The sequence below is a fragment of the Phodopus roborovskii genome, unplaced genomic scaffold (genome assembly GCF_943737965.1).
Source record: "Phodopus roborovskii unplaced genomic scaffold, PHOROB, whole genome shotgun sequence".
Classification (NCBI taxonomy): domain Eukaryota; kingdom Metazoa; phylum Chordata; class Mammalia; order Rodentia; family Cricetidae; genus Phodopus; species Phodopus roborovskii.
The window spans coordinates 2,156,965-2,169,758 of NW_026126487.1; the positions used below are offsets into that span (position 1 = coordinate 2,156,965).

At 37.3% G+C, this 12,794-nt stretch overlaps 1 protein-coding gene across 4 annotated transcripts in view; it reads left to right on the forward strand.

Annotated features, from left to right (window-relative positions):
* The window catches only part of Rbl2 (RB transcriptional corepressor like 2), a 49,671-nt gene that overhangs the window by 20,217 nt on the left and 16,660 nt on the right, over positions 1–12,794 (forward strand). For 3 of the 4 annotated variants that reach the window (XM_051195108.1, XM_051195109.1, XM_051195111.1), the window contains exons 10-16: positions 1,448–1,557; positions 3,218–3,321; positions 6,654–6,791; positions 8,203–8,367; positions 8,798–8,909; positions 12,038–12,304; positions 12,469–12,746. In XM_051195108.1, the coding sequence (XP_051051065.1) occupies positions 1,448–1,557; positions 3,218–3,321; positions 6,654–6,791; positions 8,203–8,367; positions 8,798–8,909; positions 12,038–12,304; positions 12,469–12,746 (1,174 nt within the window). The remainder of the gene's footprint in view (positions 1–1,447; positions 1,558–3,217; positions 3,322–6,653; positions 6,792–8,202; positions 8,368–8,797; positions 8,910–12,037; positions 12,305–12,468; positions 12,747–12,794) is intronic. The other variant, XM_051195110.1, reaches the window with a different exon arrangement.

A 12,794-nucleotide genomic window follows, 5' to 3' on the forward strand; every position in this document is an offset into this window, starting at 1 on the left:
CTTTTTTAAAATGTATTTTACGTATGTGAGTGTTCTATTTGCTTGAATGCCAACATGACAGAAGAGGGCATCAAACCCCATTATGGGTAGTTGTGAGCCACCATGTGGTTGCTGGGAATTGAACTCAGGACCTCTGGAAGAGCAGCCATCCTAAGTGTTTAAGGCAATGGACTGCTTTTTATAATCTTTAGTCATAACAACTTTAATATTAGATATTATTAATGGAATTATATATTACCTGAAGATGGTAGGTAAAGCCAATCTTTTTTCTTTTAAATATTAAGGTATATTCATAAATAAAACTGTATACTCTGGTATATTATATAGTTATCTCTAGTTATGTCTCACAAGTATGGAACTTTTCTTTGTAATTTTATAAACTGGCTAATGTTTTGCTATGTATGTATATTTGATCACATATATTTAATTATATACATATATACAATCAAGTTAAGACATGGTTGTTTAAATATGTAGTTGTTACAATTCATCATTTATATGTGTATGTATGTGATCAAATTAAACAGTTGGGATCAGATTAAAACAGTTGTTATAAAAGCCCCAAAGGTAATGATTTGTATGATGCTTCTGCATTGAAAACATATTGCTAATTAAAAAAAAAAAAATCAGTGAACAAGAGGGTGAGGGAGATGGTTCAATGGGTAAAGGGTTTTTTTTTATATGAGAATCTGACTTATCCCTAGCTCCCATATAAAAAACAGTGTGGTGGCACTGGCTTGTTACCTCAGTGCTAGGCTGGTGACAGGTGGATCCCTGAGACCTGCTGGCAAGCCATTCTAGCCTAATTAGCAACCTCCAGGTTCCCAGTGAGAGACCCTGTTTTAGCAGCAGGTGTATTTCTGCCAAGGAGCAACCTCTGGGGTTGATCCCTGGCTTCCACACACATAAGCACACACTTACACAGGTCCCTCCATACATGTATGCCCATAAATATTTTAGCAAACATATAAACAAACACTCCACACACTAAGATTTAAAAGTCAATGAAATAAATCTCATTTGTGGGAATTTTTAAAAATGCCAACATTGGCTTTTATGTGTTTATAGTAAAGGTTCTATACCCTTTTTTTCCAGGAGTTCTTCCTGGAAGTTTTGCTGCTCACTAGACAATCACTTGAGGGCAGTTTTTTTGCTATTAATGCTAATAAGGTGTGGGGTCAGTCCCAGTATCAAATAACCCCAGATCAAGTTCACTGGACTCAGTTCAATAAAGTGTACAGCTTCCCGCAAAAACAGTTCTGCCACTTGAAGTAGTAATACCACCCACCATCTTTGAAAAGAAAGTATGAGATTTCCTTCATTCATTTGCAAAATATAGAGTCTGTTCAAATCATTTTCTACTTATATGCTAATGAAATTTATATCTTTAGATGTTCTATCTCTTTGTGACCAAAACATGTTCTTAGTTAATCTCATTGCTTTTTAGGACATGTTCCCGAGATCCAACTCAGGCTATTGCTAATAGATTGAAAGAAATGTATGAAATATATTCACAGCATTCCCAGCCGGATGAGGATTTTAGTAATTGTTCTAAAGGTAAGGTTTTCTATTGTCCAGGCTGCTCCTAACTTAAGACATCTGACTACACAGAGTCAGAAAGACGAGTCCTATAAACTGAAGGCTGTGGTGTAAATCTTCATCTTTTCTGTCAGTGGATGATTTCTGGGCCCTTTTCAGAAACAGAAAGTTTAGTCTAACATCTTTATTGTGCTGGAATTTTAGCACTTTTTGATTTGTAAATTTTCATTGGTAAGCTGGAAATAAAATATAACTATTTGCATTCTTAAACATAGGAAAAACAAAGACTTGCACAGCTTGACACTCCCTTCCCTGAAATGTATGGGACCAGAAGTATTTGTTTTTTTTTTTTCTTTCAGTTTTAGATTGTTGCATATACAAAATGAAATATTTTGGACATGGAATTCAAATCTAAAAATAACAGTAATTTATGTTTTGTATATAGTCTAATCCTTACACATCACCTTTTAGTGCACTTGTATTTGACACATCTTGTGGCATGATGCTGATTTTCAAAAAGTTTCAGGTTCTGGTTTTTGCTTTAGCAGTTCTCAGGCCTAAAGCTAGCCTGATTCATGTCATGAATCAGAACCAAGTATACTAGAATAATAAATCAGTTATATACCAGTTAATAGAGTATGTATTAGTTAGCCCTTATTCCTATGAGTACCTAAGATAATTAACTTCTAAAACAAAAACCTTTCAGCTTCTGGTTCGGAAGTTTCAGCACATGCCTGAGCAGTCCACTTGTTTTGACCTCTGAGGTGAATTGTCATGGCAGGAAGAATGAGGTGGTACATGCCCCTCAAGTGTCCAAAAGCAAGGAACAATACAAGGAGCCCACAATCCCTTTAGCAGCCATGCCTATGGTGACTTAAGCACTTCTTAAAAGTCCCATTACCTTCTAGCAATGCCACTGTGGGTACCAAAGCTTGAAGAACTTGCAGCACCAAGCCGTAGCAGCAGAGAACTGTTGTGTTCAAAATGATAGTGTGTGTGTTTAATGTTGAGACACTAAGTTCTTTATTTGATGCTTTCATGCCAATTTTAGAAATATGACAATGTTAACATGAAAGATTTTTATTAAAGATGCCAGTTTTGGAGTTCACATTTATAATCTCAGTACTTGGGAGGCTGTGGCTGGACTAGGGATTGGAGTTAAAGACCATCCTGGGCACAGAGTGAGCCCCTGACTCAGGGAAAAAGGAATATTGAGAAATTTGGGGGATAATCAAAACATCAACTGTGGAAGGTATGGATTTGGGCCAGAGAGAATTAGCACTGAGAATAATTTTCCTCCTCACAACATGAGGAACTGTATTAAAGGGTCATAGCTTTAGGAAGGTTGAGAACCACTGGCTCAGCAGTTAAGGGCACTGGCTGCTCTTCTAGAAGACCTAGGTTTAATCCCCAATACCCACACAGCAGCTCACAAACATCTGTAACTCCAGTCTCAGGGAATCTGATGCCCTTTTCTTGCCTCTTGAGCAACCAGGCACACACATGGCATACATGCAAGTAAGATACCTACATACATTAAATAAGTAAAATTAATTAAAAGAAAGTATGGGTTTGGTTTTCAGATTTTGTTTTGTAGATAGAGAAGGGGCAGATGAGTCTTTTCCATGATATTTACTTAAGCTGTATTTAATTTTTGTGATTTTTTTTATTTCAACAGAAATTGCCAACAAATATTTTCGTTTTGCAGAAATGCTTTACTATAAAGTATTAGAGTCTGTTATTGAGCAGGAACAAAAAAGATTGGGAGACATGGATTTATCTGTGAGTAAATAGTAATGTATTGATCACCACAGTAAGATATAGCTTCATCCCCATTCCCTCTCCCCTCAACAAAAGGTCATTACAAAGAAATGGTGTGTTCCTTTAGGGAATAAGGTTAGTACCTAAGGAAACTTGTACACAGAGCCCTCTGGCCCTATCTGAACAATGTGTGGAGTGGAATAGAGGAGTGATTCTCGTTGTAGCAGGTCATACATTAATTATAACATTGATTTTAGAATAGGAGGATTCTGTAGATGTATTAATTACTTTATTGTTGTGATAAAATACAGTGATCCACACAACTTATAGAAGAAAGAGGTTTTTTAAATTAATTTTTGTTTAAGTTAAAGACAACCTTATTTTACATACCAATCCCAGTTCCCTCTTCTTCCTGTCCTCCCATTCCCCCCACCATCTTCCCCATCCCACCCCTACCTCCCAATCCATACCTCAGGGAGAATGAGGCCTCCAATGGGGGATCATCAAAATCTGTTACAGAAGAATTTATTTGGGCTAATAGTTACAGCAGGCTAGAGTCCATGATGGTTGAGTGAAGGCACAGTGACAAGAACAGGAAGCTGAAGCTCACATTGTCAACAGCAAATACAAGGCAGAGAGCAAAATGGGAACGGTGTAGGGCCTGCTCCCAGTAGAGTTCAACAAGGCCATGCTTCCCCAAACAATACCACCACACAGAGACCCGAGTGTATGAGTGACATTCTCGTTCAAACCACCATAGTAGTCAAGTATAAAAATACTCAGATTTGATGTTAGCAGGGTATTTAATAACATGGAATTTTTATATAAGCCCAATAGAAGAAAAACATTTAATGTAGATTGGATGGGACAACATAAGTATTCAACCATTCTTCTTTGGCTAAGATGATGATTTTTCTTATATTTTCTAAGCAAAAAAATGTAAATAGTTAGGCATCATGGCCTACCCCTTTAATCCTACTGGCTTTGGAGGCTGAAGCAGGAGAATCACAATTTCAGGGCTGCCTGGGCTTCATAACTAGTTTGAGGTCATCCTGTGCAACTTGTGAGACTTTGTCTAAAACTACAATAAGACAACAAAAACCCAAAGAAGGGCTGAGGATAAATTTCACTTCATTGTGACTGCTTAGCATTGGGGACTATCACACACACACACACTCACACCAAATATGATCTTTAAAAAGCCAATAAAATGCCTTGTAAACATTAGTGTCTTACATTTGTACTTAATTTTATATGGCAATTAAAAATAGTCTCTTACAAAGATGAAGCCAGGAAATTTAGAACTGTTCAATTTGCAAAATTAAGGCTAGGACCATAAAATGTGGGAAATATGTGCAAGTACTATAGTACTTTCATGGTTATCTGCGTTTAATTCACACTAAGTTAAAAGAGGAATCTTTACAATTAAGAGTGTTAATTTTGAGCCGGGCATTGGTGGCACATGCCTCTCATCCCAGCACTCAGGAAGCAGAGGCAAGGTAGATCTCTGAGTTTGAGGCCAGCCTGGTCTACAGAAGAAGTTCCAGGACAACCAGGGCTACACAGAGGAACCCTGTCTCAAACAAACAAACAAACAAAAAAAAAAAAAAAAAAAAAAAAAAAAAAGAAAGAAAAAAGAAAGAAAGAAAAGAAAAAGAAAAATAGAGTGCTAATTTTGGAGGTGAAGAGATGGCTCAGCAGTTAAAAGCATTGGCTGCTCTTGCAGAGGACATGGGTTCAATTCCTAGCACTCACATGGTAGCTTACAAAGCTTTTAACTTAAGTCCCAGGATATCTGATGCTCTCTTCTGGCCTCCAAAGTACCAGAGAGTAGTGCACAGAAAACATGTAGGTGAAACACTCTTACACATAAAATAAATTAAAAAATTTAAAAAGAGAGCTGATTTTTAAAATGAAAAATTTAAAGTTATAAAATAAGCCAATAATTAGTTTGAATTCCTTGCAGCTGTTTACATTTAGCTCTTTTTTTTCTTTTATTAAAATTTGAGACAAGGTTTCACTCACTGTGTGATACATGTAGGCCTTGAACCCATGCTGGCCTTAAACTTCTGATCTTCCTGCCCTGGTCTCCCAAATGCTGTGGTTATGGAGACATACTCTACTACATACAAAGCACTGATATATATATATATATATATATATATATATATATATATATATATATATATGATTTTATGTGTATGAGTGTTTTGCTTGCATGCTTATGTATATGAACCATGTGTGTGCCTGGTACCCTCAAAGGTCAGAAAATAGGGTGGATCCTCTGAAAGTGGAGTTACACATGGTTATGAGCCATCATGTGAATGCTGGCCACTGAACCCAGGTCCTCTGCAACAGCAACAAGGGCTCTTAACCACTGAGCCAACTCTAGCCCCTGACCTTCATTTAAATGTGTGTGTGTGTGTGTGTGTGTGTGTGGTGTATGGTTGTATGCACTAAGGGGCTGCTTTATGACAACACTGTGTTTGTGAAACACATACTGAATAGTATATAAACCATAGCTACAATTTAGGGACTAATAATAAGTATGAACTTGTATGTTCATCTAAATAATCTCTTTTAAAATATTTTTATTATGGTACAATATACTTAAGACAGCATTTTTAATCATCTTGAAGGTTACATTTCAATGTACATTAACAGTGGTTTGTAGCCATTATCCCTGCCATCTTCTACCCATTAAACACTAATTTTCCCTTCAGCCTTCTCTCTTTTGAGTTTACCAATTTTAGGTCCCTTAGATAGTTGGAATATTGTCCTTTTGTGTTTGACTTATTTGCTTTCACTGTTTATCCATGTTCTAGCAAGTTTTCCAACTTCTTTCCTTGTTTAAACCTTTTGTTTGTGACTCATTTGTGGATAGACACTGGGATCATTCTGCCTTTGGCTGTTGGAAACAATGCTGCTATGAATACTGGTGTGCAAGGCATCTGTTTTGAGTGCTTGCTTTTGGTCCTTTGGGGTTCTTTATCCCTATTACTAGAATTGGTGTATCATATAGTAGTTCTGGAGACAGGATCCAGAATGTCACATAGGTAAGGCAGATATTTTACCATAAAGGTATATCCCTAACCTCATACAGTAATTTTATGTTTTACTTTCTGAGAACCATCATACTGTTCTCCATAGTAGCATTTTATATTTTACATTCCAACCAGCAATACTTAGGATTGCAATTTTATTTATCATTTTAAAATACCTTAGTTTTTAGAAGTTCTTATATATTTTTATAATCTGTATTTTAATAAAAAGAGGAGTACATTTAAACTGACTGGATATGAAATATGTTTTCAGAGTAGACTACTATTTCTAAATGTTACTTTGTTTTATAGGGTATTCTGGAACAAGATGCATTCCATAGGTCACTCTTGGCCTGCTGCCTTGAGGTTGTCGCTTTTTCCTATAAGCCTCCTGGGAATTTTCCATTTATTGCTGAAATATTTGATGTACCACATTATCATTTTTATAAGGTATTTAAAAATTATACTGATGATTATGAATGAGACAAACCTCTTGCTAGCTAGCTACCTTGTTCACATTAAATATATATGCTATTAAATATTTAATAATCTATGTAGGGAACAAAGGAAAGACCTCTGTAAATTCTTGTAATATATAGCAATATGACAGATCTCTTGGCTGAAGCATTCATCGCATTTCTTCTGCCATCTGCTGGAGGACTGCAGAATAGTGTGACTGAAGAGCGAAGAAGGAGCAGATGTGGTTGGTAGATTACACCTATAACTTTGTACTTGGAAGGCTTGCAAGCTTGAGCAGGCTACATAGCAAGGGCTGTCTCAGAAAGGAAGGAAGTAGAGAGGCAAGGATGGAGGGGTAAGAAGGGGATGCTGGGACTGGAGAGACAGCTCAGCAGTTAAAAAAAAGCACATCCTGCTCTTGTAGAGGACCTGAGTTCAGTTCCTAGCACCCATGTCAACTCCAGGTCCAGAGGACTTGAAAGCCTCTTCTGGCTTCCTTCCCACCATACACACAACATAAAGACACACATGAATTAAAAATAAATCTTTTTAAACAGCAGCATTCATGCCACTAATTTTGTGTATCTTGTATTGATGAGAGGTTAATATTGAAGATATCTTTTAGGAAAAGAATTAATTTTCTGTCATCCTACTTATTTATTTTTGACACAGGGTATCATCTGGCCAGGCTGGCATCAAACCCAAGGATAACTTGAAACTCTTGATTCTCTTGCCCCGCTTCCTGAGTGCTAGGGTTATAAGCATGAATCCCACACTCTGCTCATGTTCTGAGATAGTTAACATTATTTTTGTTTTATTGATACTGGAAAGTGAGCCTATAGCCTTTAGCAGATAAGTACATACTCTACCTCTGAACTATATATCCAACCTCTTGACATAAAATTTTAAGAATACCATTTTCAAGCTCAATGTATAAAGTGTATTTTTGTTTATAAATTTTAAACATGCAATTGTACAAAATATTTTATATTATTCATATGTGTAGATTATTTACAGACATAAAAGGAAGGGCAGCTTTCTACATGTGGTATTGCATTATTAAACTTGTCATTTCTGATAAATTGTATGAATATATTAAAAATATTTACATGTTTCATTTGCTTTTATTTTATTAATTTTCTTGTTTGTTTTGTTTTATTTTGTTTTGTTTTTGAGACAGGGTTTCCTCTGTATAGCCCTAGCTGTCCTGGAACTAGCTTTTATAGACCAGGCTGGCCTCGAACTCACATAGATCACTTACTTGCCTCTGCTTCCCAAGTGCTGGGATTAAAGGCGTGTGCCACCATTGCCCAGCTCATTTTGCTTTTATACTCATAAAACTTTTACATGCAAAATCATAGTAATTGTTATTCAGTTATCCAGGGCATTTTCTTTATTTCAGGTAATAGAAATATTTATTAGAGCAGAAGATGGTCTTTGCAGAGAAGTGGTCAAACACCTCAACCAGATTGAAGAACAAATTTTAGATCATTTGGCGTGGAAAACAGAGTCCCCACTGTGGGACAGAATTAGAGATAATGAAAACAGAGTCCCTACATGTGAAGAGGTTTGTGACAATATCTTAACATCTATCTGTAAGGGTAGCACATCAATATTGTTTATAGTTCCCATGCTACAGAGAACGGTTGGAGCTGGTCTGTCCTTGGCAGGCAGGGGTTTGCAGTGTGATTAATGGTTTATTCCTGTATCAAAGAGGAAACAGAATCAGATTCCTTGAGGAACCTGTAGCTGCCCTTTTTATGACAGTAAAAATTGAGATTGCTATTTTGACCCTCCAAATCAGTAAGGAACATTGGTTCAGATGTAGTATCCAGTATCCTGGTTGAATCTTTTAAGACTGAAGATTTTAGTTTTAGTAATTTTATTAAATAATAACTAACCAAACAAAAGTTGTTTCCTTTTACCTTAGACTAATATTGTATTTCTAGTGAAATGCTTTTTGACTATTAAGATTGTATGGAAACAATTCTTTGTAGGTAATGCCACCTCAAAACCTAGAAAGAACAGATGAAATTTGTATTGCTGGCTCTCCCCTAACCTCGAGAAGGGTGAGTGAAGTACGTGCTGATGCGGGAGGACTTGGAGGAGGTAAGTCTAAAATACTAAGAAGAGTGTTTGAGTCTTCAATCTAGATAATTAGATTTAATCTAAACCTCTGTAAGTAAAGTAAAGCATGTATGCAGAGCGAAGAATATTCTGTGACTTTTAGTGATGTATTAGTCACTTAAAAAATTTTTTTTTTCCTGGGCAAGAAGATTGGGACAGGGTCTTGTGTAGTCTAGGTTGGCCTTGAACATGCTATGTAACCACTGATGACCTTGTACTCCTGACTGTCCACTTTCCAAATGCTGGATTCCAGGTGTGTACCACCACACCTTACTTAAATATACTTTTAAGGAATATTAAGAACATAAAAACATTTTTGAGAGATGGTTTGGCTGTGTAACCCAGTCTGACCTTGAATTGTAGATCGTCTTGCCTTTACATCCCTGTTACAAGGACTACAGGAGTGTATCACCATGCTATGCTTACAGATATCTTTTTAGAACACTTTACATTTAATTTGGTCTTCATTTGTAAGTGAATTTCCATCTATAAACACACAAAAGGGCAAAAAATGGTAAAAAACAAACTGTTAACAATACTTACATTGCTAACCATAGAATTCTCAGTAAATTTTCTCATTCTTCCAAATATATCTTCCTTTTAATGGTTTTGTTTTGCGATGTTTATTAGAGATAGGAGTCTCACTATGTTGGCCAGGCTGATTTTCAATCCTTTGTTCTTTTAACTCAGCCTCTGGCAGAGCTGGAAAATAGGTGTGTAACACCACACCTGACTATTCTTATAGACAGAGCTGTGAGATCCGGTGAGATACAGATAAGCCAGCAAGATAGGATGGTTCCATGGCAGGACCATGTTCAGCTTTGTCACTGGAGCTGTCCTACTTAGGGTAATGTGACATTCCTACTGGCTCAAGAAGTTTAGAAAATACAGGCTTATGTTTTAGTTGACTCCTGATGGAGTTGATTCTCTGATTTTCTTCCTATTTCTTCCCTTTTTGAGAGATGGTTTGGCTGTGTAACCCAGTCTGACCTTGAATTGTAGATCCTCTTGCCTTTACATCCCTGCAACAAGGACTACAGGAGTCAGGGCTCCCCCACCTCCTCTGTGCTGGAGATTTAAGACAGGGCCTCCCAAATGCAAAGTATACATCCTGCTATTGAGTACACCTCCAGCTCCTCAGCTGTTTTTAAAGAAAAATTGTATAGTTTTAGAGAGCTCTGCATCCAATCATTACATTATTACTAGGCTGGTTTTATAATGTACTTGATAAGCACTAGCTATCAAAGGATCAGTTTTAAAGTCCAGTACACTCTAAGTCAGTGCTGTCTCAATAAGCACAGGTGATACAGGGTGTGATGGCACACTCCTCTGTATTCAGGATTTGGAAGGCTAAGGTAGGAGGGTCTTAACTTTAAGGCCAGTCTGCTTTAGCTACATGAGACCCTGACTCAAAACAATAACAGACAACAGAAAACCAAACTAATTAAATGCTTTATAAAATTTTCTCACTTACAATTGTTCTTAGATTTATTTTAAGTTTATGAGTGTTTCACCTGCATTCATATCTAGGCACCAGGTTTGTGTCTGTGCCTGTAGAGGTCACAAGCTATTGGATCCTCTGTAAATGGAGGAATGGATGGTTGTGAGCCACCATGTAGGTGCTGAGAACCAAATCCAGGTCCTCTGCAAGAGCAAGTGTTCCAAAGTGCTGAGGTGTTTCTAGTCCTTGCTCAGTTCTCAAAGAACAGCAATAATTGCTTAATTACTTTCAGTTACACAGACCTGGTTTCAGATCTGATGAACTAGTCTTTCAGTCCCATCTTTGAATTTTTCTTTCCCAAGTCTGTGAATTAAAATGTATCATTTGTATTTCCTAACTTGTCTCTTTATGAATCTGCATGGTTGGGTTCACAGCTCTGCCCCAATGTTTACGTCTTCTTGCAATGCAGGATTCACTCTTGTTGGTATCTGTTATGATTTCCCTACTTTTATTTTCAAATTTGAAAAAGTTACTGTTATGCCAGTCTTATAGGTGGACATGGGAGAAAAGAATACATTCAAAAAATGCACAAAGTAAAAATACTTAAAAATAAACTAAGCCACAATATTAAGTTCTTGTTTAGAGTGACTTAAGGAAAAAAAAAAGTTGTTCTGGACATTTCAGGGCATTTCTTTAATCCTAGTAGTTAGGAGGCAGAGGCAGGTAGATATCTGTGAGATTGAGCCAGCTTTTACTAAATAGTGAGTTCTAGATCAGCTAGAGTTACATAGAGCTCTTGTATCAAAAAAATGAACATTTAAGAAAGTGTTAATAGTTAAACAACGCTATATATATGTACTTAAAATAGCCAGTGCTGTCAACATCATATATATATTTTGCAAAAATTTATTAATTTTACATATAAGCCATTGAATTAAGTGGATAAAATGTATGGCACATGAATCATGTCTCAATAAATCTGTTTAAAACTAAGTTTATCAAATCTAAACCACACATTTCTACCTTACTGAAGAATGTGGAATGTTAGTAATCTTCCCTATATGGAAAAAGACAGAGGGATATTCATAGGAAGCTGAGGGAGAATGCTGCTGGATGACAAGTCATCATTTCTCCTGGTGAGGTGATGTCTTTGTTAAAATTTGAGTATGGAAGGCCAGGCAGTAGTGTCACACACCTTTAATCCCAGCACTCAGGAGGCAGAGGCAGGTAGATCTCTGTGAGTTCAAGGCCAGCCTGGTCTACAGAGTGAGTTCCAGGACAGCCAGGACTATTTCACAGAGAAACCCAATCTCAAACCACCCCCCCCACTCCAAAATTTGAGTATGGGGGAAAAAAATTAAAGGATTCCTTAAATCACCTCTACATCAAAGTAGTAAAAGAGGACAAGGTGGTAGAAGACAAAGTATAGTTTGATGTGTGGGAAGGAAGACCAAGAAGAGCACTGGGAGAGAGGGAGTATTTCCTTTGGGAAGTGCTTTGTCTGGAATTTTCACTGGAATAACTATGGTGTGCCATGACTTCTGTATACTTTATCTGCTTTAAAAATTGTGAAACACACTATATTTCCTTTTGAACAAGAGCTTAAATGGAAGTCAGATCTGTTTCTGTGTTGAATAGTCTATGATTTTTTTTTTTTTTTTGATTGTAGGTATAACATCTCCAACCACATTATATGACAGGTACAGTTCCCCAACAATCAGTACTACTAGAAGACGGCTATTTGAGAACGATAGCCCCTCTGAAGGAGGCACATCTGGGCGCATCCCCCAACAACCCCTAGTCAATGCCGTCCCTGTGCAGAATGTATCTGGGGAGGCTGTTTCTGTCACACCAGTTCCTGGACAGACTTTGGTCACCATGGCAACAGCCACAGTCACAGCCAACAATGGACAAACAGTGACCATTCCTGTACAAGGTAAGGAAGACAGAGTTAGGTATTGAGCTCTCTGGCATTTGTTAGAAAGTCACTTTAAGATTTGGAAAGAATGTTAGTATAAGATAGCAATGATGGAAGATGGGGAGAGAAGAAACGGAAACCTCATATGAACAATTCTTTTCTTCCTTTGTAATAAACTGTAGGTATTGCAAATGAAAATGGAGGGATAACATTCTTCCCAGTCCAAGTTAATGTTGGGGGCCAGGCACAAGCTGTAACTGGCTCTCTCCAGCCCCTTAGTGCTCAAGCCCTGGCTGGAAGTCTGAGTTCCCAACAAGTGACGGGAACAACTTTGCAAGTCCCTGGTCAAGTGACTCTTCAGCAGATTTCCCCAGGTGGACAACAGAAACAAGGCCAACCTTTAACCAGCAGCAGTATTAGAACCCGGAAGACTAGCTCCTTATCACTTTTCATTAGAAAGGTAATTTTTCACGTACCCTTACTGGAACACATACTTGGGAAGCATAAC